Source organism: Elephantulus edwardii, unplaced genomic scaffold (genome assembly GCF_000299155.1).
Source record: "Elephantulus edwardii isolate Elephantulus edwardi_28Jun2011 unplaced genomic scaffold, EleEdw1.0 scaffold00008, whole genome shotgun sequence".
Lineage (NCBI taxonomy): Eukaryota > Metazoa > Chordata > Mammalia > Macroscelidea > Macroscelididae > Elephantulus > Elephantulus edwardii.
In genome coordinates this window covers 28,373,190-28,395,334 of record NW_006399758.1, presented here as the reverse complement: position 1 = coordinate 28,395,334, position 22,145 = coordinate 28,373,190, and the positions used below count along the sequence as shown (strand labels likewise).

General features: G+C 40.3%; 1 protein-coding gene across 1 annotated transcript in view; it reads right to left on the bottom strand.

The window, feature by feature from the left end:
- CHMP4C (charged multivesicular body protein 4C) overlaps positions 1–16,978 on the bottom strand; it is a 54,396-nt gene extending 37,418 nt beyond the window's left edge. Inside the window, exon 1 of the mRNA XM_006880500.1 lies at positions 16,603–16,978. Coding sequence (XP_006880562.1) covers positions 16,603–16,792 — 190 coding nt within the window. The 5' untranslated portion in view covers positions 16,793–16,978. The remainder of the gene's footprint in view (positions 1–16,602) is intronic.
- Positions 16,979–22,145: the final 5,167 nt, after the last annotated feature.

Below are 22,145 nucleotides of genomic sequence, written 5' to 3'. Positions count from 1 at the left end.
CCCAATTTCTCCACTACCGCAAATCTCATAGTAAACAATAAGAAATTTCTGAACTATACAGGAGCTATAACCTCAAAATAGACCAAATCAGAGCTGCTTGCCACACTAGCTGGAACTTATTTATAACCACTATATTTTAAGAGGTCTCAACAATATTAAATGTCATAAAAAGGGTAAATAAGAAGTTAAAAATAGATAAGAACACAGCAAATGATATGTGGGCTTAAAGAATGGTACGGCAGATGCCTGAGAAAACCCATAAAAAGGAATGAAATTAGAGGAAGTAAATAAGAGAAACTGAAGAAAGGGCATGTGGAAGCTTAATTTAAGTGGTAAACAAGCCAGCAATAGTAAACTGACTTGTGTATAATTAAATGGACCAGCCAGTGGGTTTTCAGAGGCTGTAAAATCGTAGGGAGGATATTGCCCATCTTTCTCCAGAGGAGCAGCTGGTAAATCCAAACCATGTGCCTTCAGTCGATTCGCTACCCACTAGGGCACCAACACTCCTTCAACCAAGATTATAAAGTGTAAAAGAGGAATGAGATGGAATGATAAGTGCTCTCTCTCATCCCCACAGAGATAACAAGAGGACAAAGGAAACTATTAGAGGTATTTCCAGCAGAAATAGTGTTCCTTCCAAAGATGAGATAGTTCTCAGTGCTAGGACATCCATAAGAGACTATTAAACTAGCTGCCATTGTCTATTTTGACCCACAGTGACTCCATGTGTATTACACCAGTACTGTGTTTAATAGGATTTTCAAAGGTTGACTTTTGAAAAGTAGATCCCCATGCCTTTCTTCCAAGGCACTTGTAGATGGACTCAAAATGCCAATTTATTAGTAGATGAGCACATTAATCTTTTGTACCACCCAGAAACTCCTCAAAAGAACATATGTCCAGGGAGATAAACTGCAAAAAGAAAATCCATGATCTAAAAGTGCTTACAACAACCAAGAGTTGTCAAAAATGAAAGATATGATTGCACAAAAGACTTACTTTAAATATCCATTTCCATTCTCATCTTTTATTTATAAATATCTATTCCTATTGTTGTGTTATTGATTGCTGTTGAGTCAAGCACTTTGGCCATGTTATGAGGAGATACCAGTCCTTGGAGAGGGCCATCATGCTTGGGAGGTTGGAGGGACAGCGCAGGAGGGGAAGACCCTCTATGAGGTGGATTGATTCAGTGACTTGGGTAATCGGGATGGATGTGTCAGAGACAGTGCGATTGGCACAGGACAGAGCAGGGTTTAGCGCTGTTGTACATAGGATCGCTATGAGTGGCAGGTGACTCGACGGCACATCACAACAACAACAACAACAACATATACAATATACGAAAAAGAGAAATATTTATATGTATATCTCACATTTACATATGTAACAGATAGATATTTCTGTTTCGTAAGTTTAAATGTTGTTGTTGTGATGTGCCATCGAGTCACCTGCGACTCATAGCAACACTATGTACAACAGCCCTAAACCCTGCTCTGTCCCGTGCCAATCGCACTGTCTCTGACACTCCCATCCCAATTATCCCAGTCACTGAATCAATCCACTTCATAGAGGGTCTTCCCCTCCTGTGCTGTCCCTCCAACCTCCCAAGCATGATGTCCTTCTCCAAGGACTGGTCCCTCCTTACATGTCCAAAGTATGTTAGGTCCTCAGAATCGTTGCCTCCAAGGAGCTTCCGGTTTAATCCTTTCCAGGATTTATCTGTTTGTTTCCTTGGCAGTTCATGGTACATTCAATACTCTTCTCCAACACCAAAGCTCAAAGGCATCAATTCTCCTTCTATCCTCCTTAGTCATTATCTAACTCTCTGATGCATAACAAGTGATTGCAAAGACCATGGCCTGTATCAGATGCACCTTAGTCTCCAGAGAGACACCATTGCTCTTCAGTATTTTGGAGAGGTCCCCAAAAGCAGATTTTCCCATGGCAAGACGCCTTTTAATTTCCTGGCTACTGATGCCAAGAGTGTTAACTGTGGAGCCAAGCAAACTAAAACTGTAAACAGTCTCGGTCTCTTCACCATCCATCCTGATGCTGCCAATGGTCCAGTAGTGAGAATCTTTGTCTTCTTGACATTGAGCCTCAGTCCATATTGAAGGCTGCAATCCTTGACCCTCCGCAGCAAGCGCTTCAGGTCCTCCTCAGTTTCAGCAAGCAGGATTGTGTCATCTGCATAACGCAGACTGTTGCTAGATCTTCCACCAATCTTGACCCTACATTTCTCCTCATAGAGCCCAGCCTCCCAGATAATCTGTTCTGCATACAGGTTGAAAAGGTATGGAGACAGGACACATCCTTGGTGTACGTCCTTCCCAGTTTTGAACCAGGCAGTGTTCCCTTGCTCTGTTCTCACGACTGCCTCCTGGTCCATGTATAGGTTTCTCATTAGCATGATCAAGTGTTCTGGGATTCCCATTCTTCTCAGAGTCAGCCACAGTTTGCTATGATCCACACAGTCAAACGTCTTTGCATAGTCAATGAAACACAGATATACATTCCTCTAGTATTCCCTTCTTTCAGCTAAGATCCATTAGCTACAATATCCCTAATACCATGATCCCTTCTAAACCCAGACTGGACTTCTGGCCGTTCTCTGCTGATGTGCTGTTTCAGTAGTTTTTAGATAATCTTCAGTAGAATCTTGCTTGCATGTGAAATCAATGAGATTGTTCTGTAGTTTCCACATTCTGTTGGGTCACCTTTCTTTGGAATGGGAACAAATATCGATCTCTTCCAGTCAGTTGGCCAAGTGGTTGTTCTCCAGATTTCTTGGCACAACAAACAGTCCTTGTTTATATGACCTGACAGCATTTGATGATACTGTAAATAAACATTCCCATGCCTTATTAGTGTTCCACTTCCTAAAGTAAAAAAGGAATACATTTCATTCATTGGCAAATAAATAAATAGATAGATAGATAAATAGATAGATAGATAAAGTCCCAGGAATTCGTAAAGTACTGTTTTATATGTTTTAAGAGAGATACAGCCTTGGACGTGCTTACTAGTCTATGCCAAGAAATATGTAAAACAACTACTTGGCTAACTGACTGGAAAAGGTCCATTTTTTTGTGTCCATTTCCAACAAAAGTGAACCAACAAAATATGGAAATTATCAAACAATATTATTAATATGGCATGCAATTAAAATTTTGGTGAGGAATTTGAGAAAATGACAAGGAAAGTTTATCAATGGAGAACTGCCACAAGTTCAAGTTGGATTCAGAAGAGGCCATGGCATAAGGGATATCATTATTGATGTCAGATGAATCTTGGCTGAAAGTAGAGAGTATCAGAAAGATGTTTATCTATGTTTTATTGAATATGTAAAGGTATTTGTCTTAGTGGATCATAATACATTATCGATAAATCTGAGAACAGTGGGAATCCCAAAACTCTTACTGTGCTCATGAGAACCCAATACAGAGAACAAAAAACAACTGTCCAAAAAATAACAAGGGAACACTGCATGGTTTACAACCAGGAAAAGTGTGCATCAAGCTTGTATCCTTTCTCCAAATCGAGAGTAAATCACTCGAGAAGCTAGACCCTATGAAGAAGAATGTGGCATCCGGATTGGAGGAAGTCTCATCAATGACTTATATTATGCAGATGACACAAACTTATTTGCGGAAAGTGAAAAAGATTTTAAATACTTGCTGGAGAAAATGAAAAACTATAGCCTTCAATATAGATTACATCTCAACATCAGGGAAATAAAAGTCTTCCTCTCCACTGAACAGATAGGCAACACCATGATAGAGAAAAGATTGAAGTTATCAATTATTTCATTTTCAAAAAGCACCCAAGAAATCAAAAGACCTGTTGCATAGGGAAAATTTGCTGTCAAGGACCTCTCCCAAACTCTAAAGAGTAAAGATGTCAGTTTAATGACTAATGTGCACTTGATCTAAGTCTTGGTCATTTCAATTACTTCCTATATATCTGAAAGTTGGACAATGAATAAGTATAACAGAAGAAGAATGTATGTCTTTGAACTGTGGTGCTGAAGAGAAGTATTAACTATCTCATAGACTGCCAAAAGAAAAAACAAAAAAGACTGTCTTGGAGGAAGTGCAACCCGAGTGCTCCTTAGAGGCAGAATGGCAAAACACGTCACATCCTTGGGGGTATGTTGTCAGGAGGGGCCAGGCTTTGGCAAAAGACAACATGGTGGGAAAGGTGGAGGGTCAGTGAAAAAGAGGAAGTGAGAAAGAAGACCCTCAGAAAGATGGATCAGCGCAGTGACTAACAATGGCTCACGCATGTCAGAGATCACTAGGACAGGCCGCAGAGTGTGAGGTTCAGATCTGTTGTGTGTAGGTTCGCTGTGACTCGTAGTCAAGTTGATAATACCTGGGAACAACAACAATAGTATCTTTCAGGGGAGCTCTGAGGCTTAGCATGTAAGACATTTTCAACCGGCCTAAAGGCAGGTGGCTTGAATCCACCAGCTTCTTCATAGGACAAAAATAGACAATCTCTTCCTATGCAATTTACAGCTCCTGAAAACTTCTGAGAGGGTCCGCTATTAGTCAGATCTGACTCATAACAAGTGTCTTCCAGCTCTCATTGTCTATGATTTGAACTCATTTTTTTTAAATATACTGTCAACAATAAATCTCAAAAATAAATATGTAATTCTTATGTTCAAGGCACCAGTACTCAGGAAATCAAAAGATGAATTGCTCTGGAAAACTTGCTATCAGAGAACTCTCCAGAGTATTGAAGAACAACAATGTCAGTTTAGAGACCAAGGTGTGCCTGATCTAGGTCATGGTCTTCGCATCAGAGAGCTTGACAACGACTAGGGATGAGAGAAGAACAATCGATGTCTCTGAGCTGTGGTCCTGGAGAAGAGTCTTGAACATACCATGGACTGCTACCAGGAAAAACAGGTGCGTCCTGGAGATGGTGAAAACAAGTTGCTCTTTGGAGGCAAGGATTTTGAAGCTCTGTCTGACATCTTCTAGGTATGTGCAAGGAGGTACAAGTACTTGGAGAAGGTCATTATGCTTGGAAGTGTGGAAGGACAGTGCAGGAGAGAAAGACCTCGATAAGATAGATTGACTCAATGACTAGAATAGTGAGAGTAGGTGTTTTGGAGATAGCGAAATTGGCTCAGATTCGGCAGGGTTCAGAGCTGTTGTACATAGGGTTGCTATGATTTGCAGACAACTTGATGGCACATAACAAAATAATCTTCAAGTTAGGTAGTAATTTACAAAATCATTGCTCCTGTGTGCTTCGTAGTATTCTGTCATGTGAATGTACCATAATTTCTCAGTCCATTTAATTGTGGTTGGACATTTGGGTGGTTTCATGTTCTTGCAATGGTGAATAACACTGCTATGAGCATTCGTGTACAAGTCTCTGTTTGAGCCTCAGTTCTCATTTTCTTGGGGTATATTCCAAGCAGTGGAGTAGCTGGTTCATATGGAATTTCTATATTCAGCTTTTTGAGGAAGTGCCAAACTGCCTTCCAGAGTGGTTGTACCATTTTACAATCCTACCAAAAATGTATAAAGAGTTCCTATCTTGCCACATCCTCTCCAACATAAGTGAACTCACTCAGTCCCATAAGGACAAATATTGTTTAAGACCATAATTGCAGAATGTGCATGAGGATCCAAGGGGGAAAGGGAGGAAGCAGAGGGGTGGGAGGCAGTAAGGGTGGTTAATCACAGGGTGGCACAATTTGATGGGTGGAGGTAGGGGTGGGTGAAGGAAATGGGAAAGATCTGGTGTGAAAAACACTAACTTTCTAAGTAAACTAGTATAACATAAAAATTTTATGTAAAAAAAATCTTCAAGGTGTTTATAAAAAGTTAGAAAATAGAACTACATTATATATGTTACTGTAGTGTGTTGCTGAGTCAATTCAGACACATATTGAACCCATATGACAGAGTAGAGCAGCTCCATAGGTTTCCTAGTATTTGAAAATTCTTTAAGAATAGTAATATTGCATGGTGCCACTGTTGTAAAATGGGATTAATATCAGGGTTGGGGTAAGACTGAGAAAAACTGGATAAATTGTGTATACTGCACTGAAACAGATGAAGGACTGAATAATTTAAAAGCGATGTATGATAGGGTATTATGGTTATCACAAGAGTCCACAATTAAGGTTGCATAGTGGAATGTACTTGAGGCGGTGGGAGGGGTGCGGGGGGATTGTGTACCAGGGAAGGAGTGAAGGAGTGTTTCTTTTACTTTTGAGAGGAGCAAACTGGAGGGGGGGAGGCGGGGGGGGGGGGCGCGTAGCCAGGGAGAGAAGTGCAGCAATGAATGAATGGAAATCCAAAATCTCTGTAAATGCTCATTAAAATTAATTTTTTTTAAAAAGCGTACTGTAGAAAATTATTAAAAAACAAAGTTGAACACAGAAAAAAAAAAGAACAGTAACCAGTAGCCAATAACCAGTCACCATCAAGTTGACTGTGACTCATATTTACCCCTTGCCAGTCAGAGTAGAAATATGCTCCATAGGATTGATTTTCAAGGGCTGATTTTTAGCAAGTGGTTCACCAAGCCTTTCTTCCACGATGCCTATTGGTAGGTTCAAACCTCCAATCTTTCTATTAGCCATTGGGCACATTAACCACTTTGCACCACTCAGAGACTTGTAAGAACTGAGTTACCTTGAAGTTAGTGATAAACTGAGCTTGAAATTCATGATGAACTATACTACCAAAGAAGACATATGGCAGGCTAATAATTTTAAAATTCCAAATTTCTCACAAAAAAAATGTGGACCTCTATGCATGTGATCAATAAAATATATAAATTATATACATAAGGAGCTCTGGTGGCCTAGTGATAAAAAGCTGCCCTGGAATTCCAAAGGGATGTGCTTTGAATCCATCAGCTGTTCCATGGCAGGAAGATGGGAAATTGCCTCCCATACAATTTACTGCCTCTGAAAAGCCACTATGGTCAGTTCTGACTCAATGCCCAACAACAACATCTGCATAAATACCAATCACAATGGTTTTTCACTACAGTTGACATAGAAGTTTTCAGTTAGGATAATATCCATTGTTCAAACTCCAAAGTTATATTTGCTTTCATTTTACATGAGTAAATATATGGCAAGTGTTGGTAATGTACAAACACTGCTCACTGATAAAGGCCTCTGGTTAGTTAGAGTAAATGAAACACACCCATTAGAACTATGAACTCTATGCTCTACATGGTATACAGAACCAAGAAAAGTCACAGGAAATTCACATTTAAATAGTGTCTAAAGTGCCTAACAAATATTTGGTGGCATAAATGTATATCTCAAAATTTATATGTGAGTCAAACATAAAACTATCAATGTTATTGCATTTAAACTAGATCTTGGCATACATTTAATTTCAAAGAAACAATTCCATTTTTAATACAATTCTCAGTTCTTAGAAAAGAATACTGGACTCTTTCTTTTCTGGAATTTTAGAATACCATTCTTGCTTGCTTGCTGTTTGGGCTTGTTTTGTTTAGATTCAACTTGAAGGCAGTAATTACATTGTTGGTGTTTTAAGGTGCCAATCTGGGAATGAGTTGATGAAAGGCACAGGGAGTGAGTGGATGATGGTGGTCAGAGCTTCTAGTACTCTCCCAGCCACTCCCGAGAAATACCCACAAGTTAGAAATACCACAAAAAAGGGCTGTCCGCCTTAAAATTGACTAAAATAAGCTTAAAGAGCCATTGGCCCAAGTTGAGGAGGTCTTAACTGTTTTGAAGTAGACCGTGTAAATTTTAGACTCTCTGAACTTACTACTGTGGGGCAGGCTCCTACTCGTAGTGAATTTTGGTGAAGGAGGCTGTAAATTACACGGGAGGAGATTGTCCATCTTTCTCTCGATATTTTAGACTAGGTTCTACATATTTGCAACAAGCAATTTTCTATTAGCCCCACTTGTTGGAGGTAAGGAATAAAGTTCTTTGGTACAGAAAGGTCAAATATTTAGGAAATAGCTTACAATATGCCTTATATTTAATCTATATTCTTAGTTGTTTGAGGTTTATTCTTTCCTACGCAAGGGAAATTTGAATTGTTACTATTTGCTAAAAGGTCTGGCTACAGTTTACTAAAACAGAACACGGAAAAGGCTTTGTACAAAAGTAAATCTTCACTATCATCTACAGATGTTAAGTATCTGTGATAGTTTGACCATTAAAAAAAAGGTAGAAAGAAAAGCACAGTCTTTAAAAATTAATATCAAAACAGATTATATAGATTAATGTCCTTTCCAAACCTGACCCCTAACGTACAAGTAAAACAAACAAACAACGCACAATGTATTAGAGCCCTTGCTGTATCTCTTTGGCTTTAGTAGAACATGTTTATAACAATAACAAAATTATTCTGAAAAATGATCTAAATAAATGGTCCTAAGTACTGAGAAACACCAGCAATCTTGAATGAGACTAAGTGCCCTGTCCTAATCCACCATATTTTGGGGGACATCATACAAATTATATTAATTTTTTTATAGTTGTGATTTTAGTAGTAAATGTTCCACCATATTATACTTAATTGTAATGAATTCAACAAATTGCAAGAATACAGATCAAAGAAAATTCTTTGTTCAATATAAACGTTTCCCAAAGTGTACTTTTATTATATCATCTAGTCTTGGGCAATTTGTTGTTGTTGTTGTTGTTGACCGTCTTTGAGTCGAGCACAACTGATAGTGACCATGTGAACAAAAGGCCCGAAGCCCCTCTACAATTTTCTACATTTATCAAAGTTCATAGAGTTTCCGGAGGCATGTTATTTAGGAAATGAATGCCACTCCTGCTTCCAAAACCTGTCATAGTATGTTATTGTTGTTATGTGCCACCTGTGATGTATAGCGACCCTATGTACAGCAGTACTGAACCCTTCCCTGTCCTGAGCCAGTCTCACCAATTCTGACACACCAACCAATTTAAATGTAGAATATTAACAAAAAGTCTTGCAATAATTTAAAAACACCTTGTAGGAAAAGCTAACACATTTCAAAAATTAGATGCAATGCTAAATAACATAAGTCTCCATAAAATGTTAGCAAACCACAATACCCATATGTCACAGATAATTGAGAAAACTGTAAACAGAAATTCTCTGTACTCAAGCATCTAAAGAATTATAAGAGGATGGTTACTAGAAGTTAAACACGTTGCCGCACACTTTTAAATTGATTACTGTGCTTAGAAACACATTTTGCCGTCATTTGCTGCAACGTGTTAATGAGTCCATCAAGACAAAAAAGTACTAAGTTACTCACAATTCTTTTCTGTATTACTGTATGCTGAATCCAGGGAAACCCACAGACTACCTTTCTAACTTGATTAATTTGCACATCAAAATCATCCAGAGAGATTTGAAGACCACAGTCTTGAACCTTGTTCCTGACCTCCTGAAACAGAATTTTCTGCTGTGCCATTTTCAAAATTTCTCCAGATCAATCTAGTGGAATGAACTCATCATCTCTTCATAAACTTGCATTTGTGGCTCAGAAGTGTATAAATACAATAGGGCCTTGTTGTTGTTTTTGTTAGGTGCTGTTGCGTCAAGTACAACTTATAATAATCCTATGAACAAAAGATCAGAACCTTGCTCTATACTGAGCCTTCCTCACACTTCCTAACACACACAGCAGTCACTGTGTCAACCCACCTTGTTGAGGGTCCCTTAGGCATTTAATTCACTATGTGTATTGGGATATTATTAGAGAAATTAGAAAAAGTTTGAGAAATAAGGGGATGTGAGTGAGATATATGGGTCAAGTGTATTTACAGCAAGATGAATAACTGAATTTACTGAGTGTTGACTTGTTAAGCTGCCAATCATAGTTTAGTTAAATCTTAGTGGAAACACTGCTGCTGTCATGTAGAAGTTACCCACGCCTTAAGTCTCTAGTGGCAGGCCATGAGGCCTTTGGTTCTGCCTTCTCCTATATATTTACCAAGACTTACACAATAAAGGCTGTTGATCAAACTCATCGCTAATTCAATTTAAATAAATAGCTCTAATATAAGATAATAAAATCATTATTTTAAATTTTTTCAATTATTTGAGATTTTAACAAAAGTTTACTGAGAACTTAGATTTACATTCATTCACTGTTGCACATTTTACTCCCTCCCTCCTCCCTCCCCAGTTCTCTTTTCTCTATAGAAGAAATTATTTCATTGTTGCACAACTCCCCGCCTCCCCCAGTCCACTTTGCTATGCACCTCTGGACTGCTGTCATGCAGAATTTTAAAAATCTTGATAAATTTAAGACAATTAATAAGATTTATTCAGCTGTTTATTAATAGAAATAAACTAAAATACTGAATGAAAGCTTGGCTTACTGATTTAATAATCAAACCCACTGCCACCAAGTTGATTTCCACTCATGGCCGCCCTCCTTTGGCTTCCATGGCTGTGAATCTTGATGGGAGGAGGCTGCTCGTTTTTCTCTCCCATTGACTGGCTGGTGGAACTGCCGGCATTTTCAGCCCCCAGCACGTAAATCGGGTCAGGAGTTTTAACAGGTTCCACAACCAATGAGAGAAAAAGGCAGTGATCTGGGACCAGAAGAATACCATTTTATTAACAGAACAAAAGATATAATAACCCGGGGCACTCTGTGCTGGTCAGTACCTCATCTAAGTATGTGAGTAACATTGTAAATCTCTGTGGGGTTGAAGGAGCCATAGTGGCGGAGTGCTTAACATGTCAAGCTGCCAACTGAAAGGTCCACAGTTCAATCCACCAATCGCTCTGCAGGTAAAAGATGGGTCTCCCATAACACAACACCACTAAGAGTCTGCAACAACTGGACACGGGTGGTTAGAGGGATGGAGGAGAGAAAGCAAGAAGTATAAACACTGGAGCTGAAGGAAACAGGTTTCGTAGGGCTGGTTCAGATCTTTTGGTATCTACAATTGGTTTACAAAATGGATTGAAACCCATAATTGAAAGCTCAGAAGGTAGCTGCTGAGGGAAGGGAGGAAAATAGTGCGTAGAGCTTGAGAGCAGGGTCCCTTTTACATGCCTGGTGTCTATCTTATCCAGAAAACAGAAAGAAAATTGGCAAGAGATGAAAATAAGGTCCAAGTATTTTGTTAATGTCCCGAGAGTAAGATTTCCTCCTTCCCTAAGCCCCAGAATACAGGAAGTGCCATATAAAAATAAAATAATCAAAAGCAAGTATAAACTTTATTATGATACATGGTTATAATTTGAATATTGTATAATTGAGATCCTTAAAAAATAGTTTCTAGAATAGTTATAAGGTCTCATACAAGTTTCCTTGAGGTAATAGACTTTAGATAGCTAGTAAGAGCATGTCGGAAGCTCCTAAGATAGTGAAGGAGTGAAATATATTTTAAAAGAGGTAAAAAAACAAACAAAAAAGAGCTAAACAGAGCAAGGTGAATAGATTTTTCTCATTCAAGTATCTGAGAAATGATGGGGGAGGAGGAGAAACAGTGAGTAGAAGAAGGAATCTAAAAACAGAGTAGAGCACTCCCTTCGAGTTTAACAACTCCTTGACTAACAGATCATAGACATTAGAATTAGAGTTAGTCAGTTATTTGTTAACAGTTCAAATTGCTGAAGGCTACATACCAAGACTAAACTTTGAATATTTAGGGGGGTACTTGTGAATGTATTTTTAAAAAGCACCTTCGAGGAATTCTGATACAAGTGATCTGGGGACCACATTTTGAGAAATTAAGAAAGGAGGTCACTGAGCAAGTTATATGTCCCAAGGGAACGTCCATCAGCGCCTGAGTCTATGGCTGTCTTGTGTTACTGGAGCCAGGCTTACAGGCTCACTGGCTCGGCATTCAACTAGCTACTATTGTTGTAGCTCCCTTGACTCAGAGCTTCAGGGTCTTTTGAAGCTTGAGGTGAGCAGAATTTAACTCTATGAAAACTACAATAAAAAATAAACAGCCTAGTCCAAGGAGATTCCTCCCATTAAATCAAGCGGGATTTTGCACATACCTTCACTCCTGAGTAGAATTTTGTACATGATCTCACTCAAATAAGACCAAACTTGATTTAAAAAAAAAATAAATAAAAAATACTGGGCCAATAGGCAATAACATGATAGACAGAGAAAGGATTGATTGAAACTAGCAAGGATTTCGCCTTGCTTGGATCCATACTCAACACCCACAGTAACAGCACTCAAGATATCAAGACACATTGCATTGGGAAAATCTGCTGTCATGCACCTCTCCAAAATGCTAAGGAGCAATGTTGTCAGTTTAAAGATTAAAGTGTGCCTGACCCAACCCATGGTATTTTTATCTACTTCCTATGCATGAGAAAGTTGGACCATGAATAAGGATAGCAGAAGAAGAATTTATGCCTTTGATTTGTAGGCTTTGAGAAGAGTAGTGATTATCCATAGTCTGCAAAAGAACAAAAAGTCTGTCTTAAAGGAAATGCAACCTGGGTGCTCCCTAGAGGCAAAGATGGTGAAACTTCATCCCACATACTTTAGACTTGTTGTCAGGAGAGGCTAGTCCTTGGAAAAAGACATCACGCTGGAGAAGGCAGAGGGTCAGAGAAAAAAAGGAAGATTCTCAATAAGATGGATTGACACATTAACTGTAACAATCTCTGAGATGGTGAGGAAGGCACAGGACAAGGCAAGGCTCAAATCTGTTGCCCACAGGGTAGCTAAGAGTCATGGTCAACTCAATGGCACCTAACAACAACAACCATGACAATGATCAGAAGAAGCAGAAAAATAATTAAGTGATATGTAAAAAGTTTGCTTTTCTACAAAGCTATTATTAGCTCTACAGAAAAAAAATATAGCATAATAATTTAAACAAAGCTGAAGTTGGAGAGAATTGACTACCAATGCACAATCTTGTTATGAAGTCACAATGAAACCATGTTTCAGATAAAATTCACACTTACACTTATTAGGCAAACATATGCTAATGAGCTTATCAAAACAGTTTGTTCAACCTGTTCTGTAAGCTCAACAACGATACTCTAGCTCTCTGTTCTTTCAGGTGCACCAATACACCTGCTGCAGAAGGTGCATAAATGCAGACAATGATATCACAAGGTAGAGGGATTCTGTGCCTTTAGGGGGCACAAAACTAGAAATCCCTGAATCAATAACTGGGTACTAGACTGACAGAGATCAAGCTGCAGTCAGTCAGTCATATGTACACCTGGAAGATCCTTATAACCCACTCATTCATACCAACTCCACAGCAATGACTTTAACTATTTTGGAACTAGCCAGTTCACATTTTTAAGATATCATCATGTTACCAATAAAATCTCATTTCTAACATTCATTATACGAACTAAAATGTACACATTTCACCAACAAAATTCATTTCTAATTCATCTGCTATCAAATCTTTGGTTTTGTCAAAATACAGATAATGAAATAATTTTCAGAGGTCAAGAAAATGGTCTTTTCTGAAGTAAATGCTAGCTGGTAACTTTGCTGTTGTTGTTAGGTGCCCTTGCATTGGCTTCAACTTATAATGACCCTATGAACAACTGCCACGAATTCTCGGCAATATGTTGGCAACGCTACTTAAAAGAAAAACTTCAACTAACTTCACCATATGTCATTCTGATTCCAAGTTACCATCATTCTAATAATGGCACTGTGTCACACAAGACCCACTTCAAAGCCAGTTGCCATCTAAAATCTTTAAGAGTTCAAGTCCACTCTGGGGCATCTTGGAAGAAAAACCTGGCCAACTGCTTCCCTAAAGATTCAGCCATTGAGAGCCCTGTGAAATACAGTTCTCTGATACAGATGGAGTTGTCATGAGATGGAATCAATTACACGGCAACTGGTTTTGGTTTCAGTTCTTTTTATGTAGAGCTTGGAGTCCCTGGCTGAAAATGTGTGTCCAGAGTGCTCCTTAGAGGCAAGGGTGGAGAAAGTTTTGTCTCATATACTTTCCACATATTGCTAGGAGAGGCCGTTCCTTGGAAAAGAACATCATGCTTGGAAAGGGGGAGCGCCAGTGAGACAGAGGAAGACTTTCAGTGAGATAGATTGACACAGTGACTGTCGCAATAGGCTTACGTGTCTCAGAGACGGTGAGAATGACAGAGGATAGGACTGGGTTTAGATCTGTTGTTCTTAATGTTGCTATGTGTCGTACTTGGCTTGACAAGTCCCTAACGACACCACCACCACAACAGAAGCATCGTGGAGGAGAAAGGCCTGGTTATTAACTTCCAAAAAATTAAGCCACTTAAAAAAACAACAGAGCACAGTTCTGTCTTGATAACCATGGGATGGCATGAGTTAGAGTTGCTTGAGGCTAATTGGTTTGTTTTGCTTTATTCTTAATCGGACATTTTATTATGTGTATGAAAGTATCTTTAGTAGCTAACAGAAGACAGTAACTATGGAGATATGAAGGTATCTGGTTTATTTTAAAAATGTTGTTGTTGTTGACTATCTTCAAGTCAAGCACAACTCACAGCAACATTATGAACAAAAGGCCTGAAGGCCCTCTACAACTACCGACATTTATAAAAGTTCATAAAGTTTCTGGAGGCATGTTGTAGAGGTTGATAATGTTTCTATAGACCTGTGACTGAATACTTCCAGATAGATTACAGATGACCTTATACTAATAAGCCTCTTCCTCCAAGGACCATTATAACATCACCAAATCTATCCAAGATGCATGACAAAGAACAAATGGCATTTGTAGCATCAATTTGCTTTTGGCACTTGGTATTTGCACTTATAATTGCCCTGATCTATGGAAGTTACAGTTTCTGTTAGAGTGGAAGTTTTAGCCTTTTGTTCTGTTTCCACTTTTTATTGTGATACACTTTTATTGATAGACTTTGGTACATGTTCAACTGGAGAACATTAAAAAATTCACATTATTTTACATATTTTCATCTTCTTAAAGCAAATATGTATTTTTACTACTTTCTAGAAGCAGATGCTTAAATTTTTAAGATCAGTATTTACTGATAACCCCACAGATTAAAAAAAAAAGAGGGGGATCCCAAAACTTTTTAAAAAGCAAACCCCAGAGTGCCTATCAAATGAAGAGAAAGGGTCAAGTAACAGAGTGACATTTAGCAAGCCATAATGGTCAAGGTTCTCTTTGGAACTTGTCATTTTATAACTTCTCAAAATTTTTCCCAACATAAACTAAAAATAAAACTAGTCCTTAGCTCTCCAGTACACTATAATCTGGCCAAAATGGCAAGCAGTAGCAGAGAAAAATGAAACTTGCCCTTTGCATTGTTGATCCTGACTAAGCACAAATGCATCAGGCAAACATTTATGGGAAAGATGCAGGGTTTCCAAGGTCAACTCCATGAGCCATTATTCCTTTCCTGCATTAAACAAACATTCAGTATGAGCTAAGTCTTCTCAAGGCTTTGTTATGACTAAAGAAACTCCACCAAAAGATGCAAATGTTTAGGGTTTGTGGTAAGCAGCATCTTGTATTGCTATTTCTATTTCTGGGTCTGTCACTGACCTGGTGTTAACAATGGTGAATCACTTCAACTATTTCTTGGGTTTTTATATATGTCTTAGCTGCTGTGTCCACGCATTCTCTATGCTAAATCAATTCTCCGTAGACTGTCAGAGACTGAAGAAAGCTTGGCAAAGTACAAAAAGTTCAAGGTGCAACAGGAGCACCAAGGCTCACCATGGATTTCAAAGTCCCTTGTGGAGTCAAAAGCCCTGGATAGGAAGTTGAATTCTATTTTCTTTTTTCCCCTCCTTCAACTGCACAAGGTTTTCAATCACTGAGGAGTAAGCTATGGAGGACTTACTAGTCTATGCTTCACTGAAGATTTGCACACCAGGTTAAAATGTGTGATATAATACACCACATACAGCAGATAGCTGGAGGGAAAATGAGATTTATTCTTGAGGCAGCAGGACCATGAGCAATATTTAAAGAGAGTGCAAAAAATTCAGTAACGAAGGTATGTAATACTTCTATGTCACACTTTCAAAACTCAAATTTAGGGGTGGGGAATCCACAATGAACAAAATACCAAAACTTGAAATAAAGAAACCTTGTGTTGTGGAGGCTTACTCCATAGGGTGCTGTGATGCTCACCTGAAGGGCAGCACCTGCGTCTCCAGGGGTTCGAATCCACAAGCTGCTCTGAGGGAGGAACAGGGCAATCTCCTCTCCTGTGACTTACAACCTCAGAAACTAAATGGCGGGTCAGGTATGAATGGTTTACGACTGAAAACTCACCAACATCAATTTTACCTTTAAAAGTAATTAAAGAGTTTTTCTTTCTTTTCAAGGAGAAGAGGGAATTTGGGGGACAGGTTGGGTAGGGAGAAAAGTGCAACAAAGAATGATTGGAAACCCTAAGTCTCTGTAAACTTTCATTAAAATTAATTTAAAAAAAAATTTTTTTTTAAAAGTTTGTTTTAATCAAAAGACGGTTCGCTCAAACTCGCCCTAGTCCCTCCAGGAGGTGAGTGCCAGTTCGTAGAAAAGCAGGGTCTGACCTGGCCGCCCGGGGAGTGGGGTGCTGTGGGGGCCTGTCCCCCAGCTGAGGGCTGGAGGTGGGAGTGTGGGAACTGGCGCCCGCGTCCAGCCGAGCCTACCTCTCTTGTTCTGCGTGCCATGCCGCTTGGCCAGGGTGAGCTCCCTCTGGATTCTGTTCTCCAGGTACTCTTGCTTCTTGCCCAGCATCTCTTCGGTCTCCCGCAGCCGGGCCAGGGCCTCCTGGGGGTTGGGGGCAGCCCGGCTCTTAGAGGAGCCGCCCCCTTTGAAGAACTTGCCCAACTTACTCATGGCTGGCAAGTGAGGGGACCAGGGGTCCCGGGGGCGTCTCAGGTGCTCCCCGGGGCCACACCTGGCGGGAAGGGAGGCAGGTGAGCGAGATGGTCCTCGGGGTGGGGGAGCTCCAGGCTTGGGAGGCGGCGCTCCAGGGAATCAACAAGTCGTCGGGGCAGGTGACACACACTCCTGGGCATTTCCTGGCCTCGCGCTCGGCCCCGCCCCTCGGGAGGGAGGACACGGGAGTGGACGTCCGCCGGCGCCGCCCGGGCCCTGGGAGCGAGAGGAGGGCGCTGGGAGAATTGAAAAGACCGGAAAGGCCAAGGCCAAGTTGCGGCTTTGTTCGCCCTGCAGACGCACCCTGGGAGCAACTCCTCACTTCGTGAAGGACTCATTTTAAGAAGCTAACCAGTGTCCCAGGGATCTCGTGTGAGCCTAAAACCACGCCAAATAAGTAGGCTTTACTTATTCAGAGAAGAAAATGCTTTATTCCAAACATGCGTCTTGTGCGTGTGAGAATAAAGAATGTTTCTTTTCCACCAGGTTGTCTTAGGCGCCTGAGTGTGCGCATGCGTGCAGGTGCGCTTAAAGGAGAGTTCCACTCAGTCACTGCGCTGCAGGTGAGTGGCTCCCCTAGGCGCACGTCCCGCTGCACCTGTAGTCCGGCATCCCGAGTGTACCTGCGCGCCAGGTGGTCCAGGCGATTCTGAAACATCCTGAAGTAGATCTGACGTCAGAAGATCATTTCTTTTCCTCCTATCACCACTTCAAATCGTGTTTGGTGGCTGTAGACAGTCCAGTAATAATCTGAAGATTTCAATGCTGATGTTGTGTTGTGTACCGGTGAGTTGGAACCAACCCATAGCTGACCCTCTGGCGGGTTTTCAGAGGCAGTTAATCGCATGGGAGGATATTGCCCGTCCTTCTCAGCAGCTGGTGGCCTGGAACCGCGTGACTTTGGGATTGCCGCGCAGTTTCCTGCCACTAGACCACTATCTTCAATGTTGATAATGTATAAAAAAAATTTGAAAATTTGGCCTCTGGTCGCCACGTGGTAAGGACTTGCGCTCCCAAAGCAAAGGCTAGTTGGGATCCACAAGTAACTCAGCCAGAGACCCAGAGGCATATGGCCAATCTCCTCCCTTGTGGTTTACTGCCTCTACGAACTCGCTAGAGGATCAGCTAGATCCTAGAGGATCAGTCGGTTCCGAATCCAGGGTACACAATAGCTTGTGTCTAGATTGATGTTAAATACCTGTAGAAATACAACTAAATAACAGAAAGAAAATGCCCTAGAATAAATAAAAACCCTTCGTTGTACCATCTCATGTCTATTAGAGCTGCAAACAAAGAGTTGGATAAGATGGAAGGACAACAATTTGTAATAATTATGAATGATGTCATATAAATGAAAAACCTGTGTTAAACGCTACAAGGGAGTGAGACAAGTAATTGAAGCTGTGTTCAAGTTTTAAAGGAAAATTTTGCAAGTACCCAGCAACAAAACAAGGCCTTTTTGAGTAACGTTACCCCTTGGAGAGGGGCATCATGCTTGGAAGGGTAGAGAGACAGCACAAGAGAGCAAGAGATGAGATGAGAAGAGATAGATGGACTGACTCAGTGACTGGGGGGTAACGGGAGCACGTGTGCCAGAGACAATGAGATTGGCTTAAGATAGAGCAGGGTTCAGAGCTGTTGGTGGTCATTATGAATTATAAATGATTCAACGACACATAACAACAACAACATCAGGGCTGGGCTGCCAACTCAAAGGCATGTATGTGGAATACATCAGTTGCTCCACAGGAGAAAACTGGGACATCTCGCTTGTGATTTATTGCCTTTGAGAACCTGCTGGAAGGTCAGCTATTGAGTCAGTTACAACTGATTGTACAATACAACTACAATCGAATGTTATCAGAACCTGTCAGTGTTCTTTAAGGAGGGCCTGGGGGCCTATTGCCTATTGCTATTGCTATTGCTATTGTTATTTCATTTTGGAGGAACATTCTTCTAAGTTGAACAGCACTCTTCTTTTTTTTTTACAGTAGAATAAAAATTTATTTTGGTAAAGATTTTTTTTCATTAGCAAAAGTTGAAAATCTTCATATAAATTACCAGCCCCACGCTTGGACTTCCACTGGATACAGCACATGGCAATTTGCTGTACTAATGAAATCTGGGTTTGCTGTGAAGCTAAACCTTGTTCCATTGGGGGTCAAATGCCATACTGGCTGCCATGGTGGACAGTGTTTGGTGGAGCTCCCAGTTTTACGACAGGTTTGGAAGCAGGAGTGACATACACTTCCTAAACCACATGCCTCTGGAAATTCTATGAACCTGGAAAAATTACAATAGTTATAGGAAGGCTTCAGGCCTTTTGTTCATAGGGTCACAATGAGTTTTTCTCAACTTGATGACAATGAACAACAACAACAACAGTGGCCTAGTTTCACATAAGCACAATTAGAACAGAGCAAAGAAACATTGCATGTTTCAAAATCAGGAAAGGTGTACACCAGGGGTGCATCCTATTTCCATACCTTTCAAACTATAAGTGGAACAGATAATTTGGGAGGCTGGGCCCTATGAGGAAGAATGTGGCACAGAATTGGAGAAAGACCCATTCACAAACTGTATTATGCAGATGACACAACCTTGTGTGCCAAAACAGAGGAGGACCTAAGGTATTTGCTGCAAGAGGTGAAGGACTGCCGCCTTAAAAATGGCTTGAAGTTCAACATCAAGAAAACAAAGATTCTCACCACTGGCCAATTGACAGCATCTTGACAGATGATGAAGAGATTGAGATTGTTAAAGGCTTCAGCTTGCTTGCCTCCACAATCAACACTCTTGGTATTAGCATCCAGGAAATCAAAAGACAAATTACATTGCAAAAATATGCTTAATGGGACACCTCCAGAGTGCTGAAAAGCAATGATGTCACTCTAGAGACTCTAAGCCATGGATTTCACAGTTATTTGCTATGCACCAGAGAGCAAGACAATGACTAAGGCTGATAGAAAAAGAATTGATGACTTTGAGTTGTGTTGGAGAAGAGTATTGACTGCTAAGAGAACATAGACTGCTAAGAGAACACACAGATCTGTCCTGGAAAGAGTGAAACCAGACTGCTCCATAGAGGCAAGGATTTTGAGGCTCCATCTGACATACTTTAGGCATGTTGCCAGGAAGGACCAGTCCTTGGAGAAGGACGTCATGCTTGGAAGAGGGGAGGGACAGCACAAGAGAAGAAGACCTTGGATGAGATGTATTAACTCAGTGACTGGAGTAATGGAGGTAGGTGTGTCAGACACAGTGATTTTGGCTCAAGATAGAACAGGTTCAGAGTTGTACATAGGATTGCTATGAGTAGGAGTTGACTCGATGACACATACCAACAACAATAACTGTGGCCTAGTGGTAAAGAATTGCACTGGCCACGCAGATTAGTTAGTTTGAGGACTAAGGTACATTTGATTCAGGCCATGGTCTTTTCAATCATTTTCTATGCATCTGAGATCTGGACAATGAATATAGATGGCAGAAAAATTTATGTCTTTGAACCAGGGTATTGTAGAAGAGTAATGACTGTCTCCTGGACTGCCAAAAGAACAAATCAATAAGTCTTGGACGAGGTACCGCCAGAGCACACCTTGGAAGCAAAGATGATAAAGCTTTGTTCTTCAGGCATTTTGCTAGGAGTGGTTATTCCTTGGTAAAGTCTATCATGCTTGCAAAGATGGAGGAATGACAAAAGAGAGGAAGACTCTCAACCAGGTGGATTGACACAATGACTACAGCAATGGGCTCAAATACGTCAAAGACTGTGAGGATGGCGCATGATAGAACAGGGTGCAGAATTGTTCATTGAGTCACTATGAGTCATACTCAACTTGATGGATCCTAACAGCAACAACAACATGCTGTTATTACTAGTCACATTGCATGGATTGATCAGAGGAAGATAATTGCTGTTGTGGTTTGGTGCCTTCAAGTTGATTATGAAGAACAAATCTGAACCTTGTCCTGTCCTGCCCATCCTCACAATCTCTAACATTCTTGAGGTATCATTACAGTCACTGTGACAATTCATCTTGTTAAGGGTCTTTTTCTCTTTCTCTGACCCTCCACATTTCCCAGCATCATATGTTTTCCCAAGGGCTCATCCCTCCTGAAAACATGCTTAAAGTATATTGTTATGTTGTTGTTATGTGCCTTCAAGTAGGAACCAACCCATAACTGATCCTCCAGTGGGTTTTCAGGAGGAGTTTGCTTATCCTTCTCCCATGGAGCAGCTGGTGGATTCGAACCATGAGCCTTTGGGATTGCAGCACAGCTTTCTACCACTAGGTCACCAGAGATCTTTCTGACTCACAGTGGACCTATCTGTCCCATTCCCAAAATTGTCATCTTTAAGGAAGCCGACTGCAACATTGTTCTTCCAAGAAGCATCATACTACACAGCTGTAAATATGTTTTCTTATTAGTTTTCTTCTTGACTTTGAAGATCTTTGTATAATAGGTTTGTTTTTTGGGTTTTTTTTTTCTTTTTTTAAAAATTAATTTTGATGAAAGTTTTCAGAGACTTAGGATTTCCATTCATTCATTGTTGCACTTTTCTCCCTGCCCACCCCCACTCCCCCAAATCACTCCTCTCCTTGTAAAGGAAAAGAAAAAACTCTTTCATTATTATGCAATCCCTCCTCCCAAGTTCACTCCACTATGCAGTCTTCATTCTGGACTTCTGTAACGACAAGAATACCATTCATATATCCCTTTTAAACAGATCTCTCCCTCATATGTTTCGATGTAATATACATCATTCCTCCCCTCTTTTTCTATCTTCCCTCAACCCTGATGTCAGTCTCATTTTACAACAGTGGCCCTATGCAATATTTGTCCTTGAAAAACAAGGAACTCGTGAAATATTATGCAAAATGGATGACTGTGGAAGACATTATGCTGAGTGAAATATCTCAGTCACCAAAGGACAAATATTGTATAATAGGTTTTAATGTTGTCTTTAGCAGCTAAATATCAAATCAGGATTATGTAGACCAAAGGGTACAGCCATAGCTACACTCAGCCCCTTGTGAACCAGATGAAAAACAAATGCCACCAATAAGTATCTATCATAACCCTTACCCTATCTGTGCCATCTCTGATATACTTGAGCCCACTCACTGTTCGGTCACTGTGTCTGCCATGTTCAGGGTCTTCATCTCTTTCTAAGACCCTCCACTTTTCCCAATATGATGTCTTTTCCAAGGCCCGATTCCCTTCTGAGAATATGTTCAAAATATGTGAAATAAAGTTTAACCATCTTTGCTTCCAAGGAGCATCTTGATTACACTTCCTCAAAGGT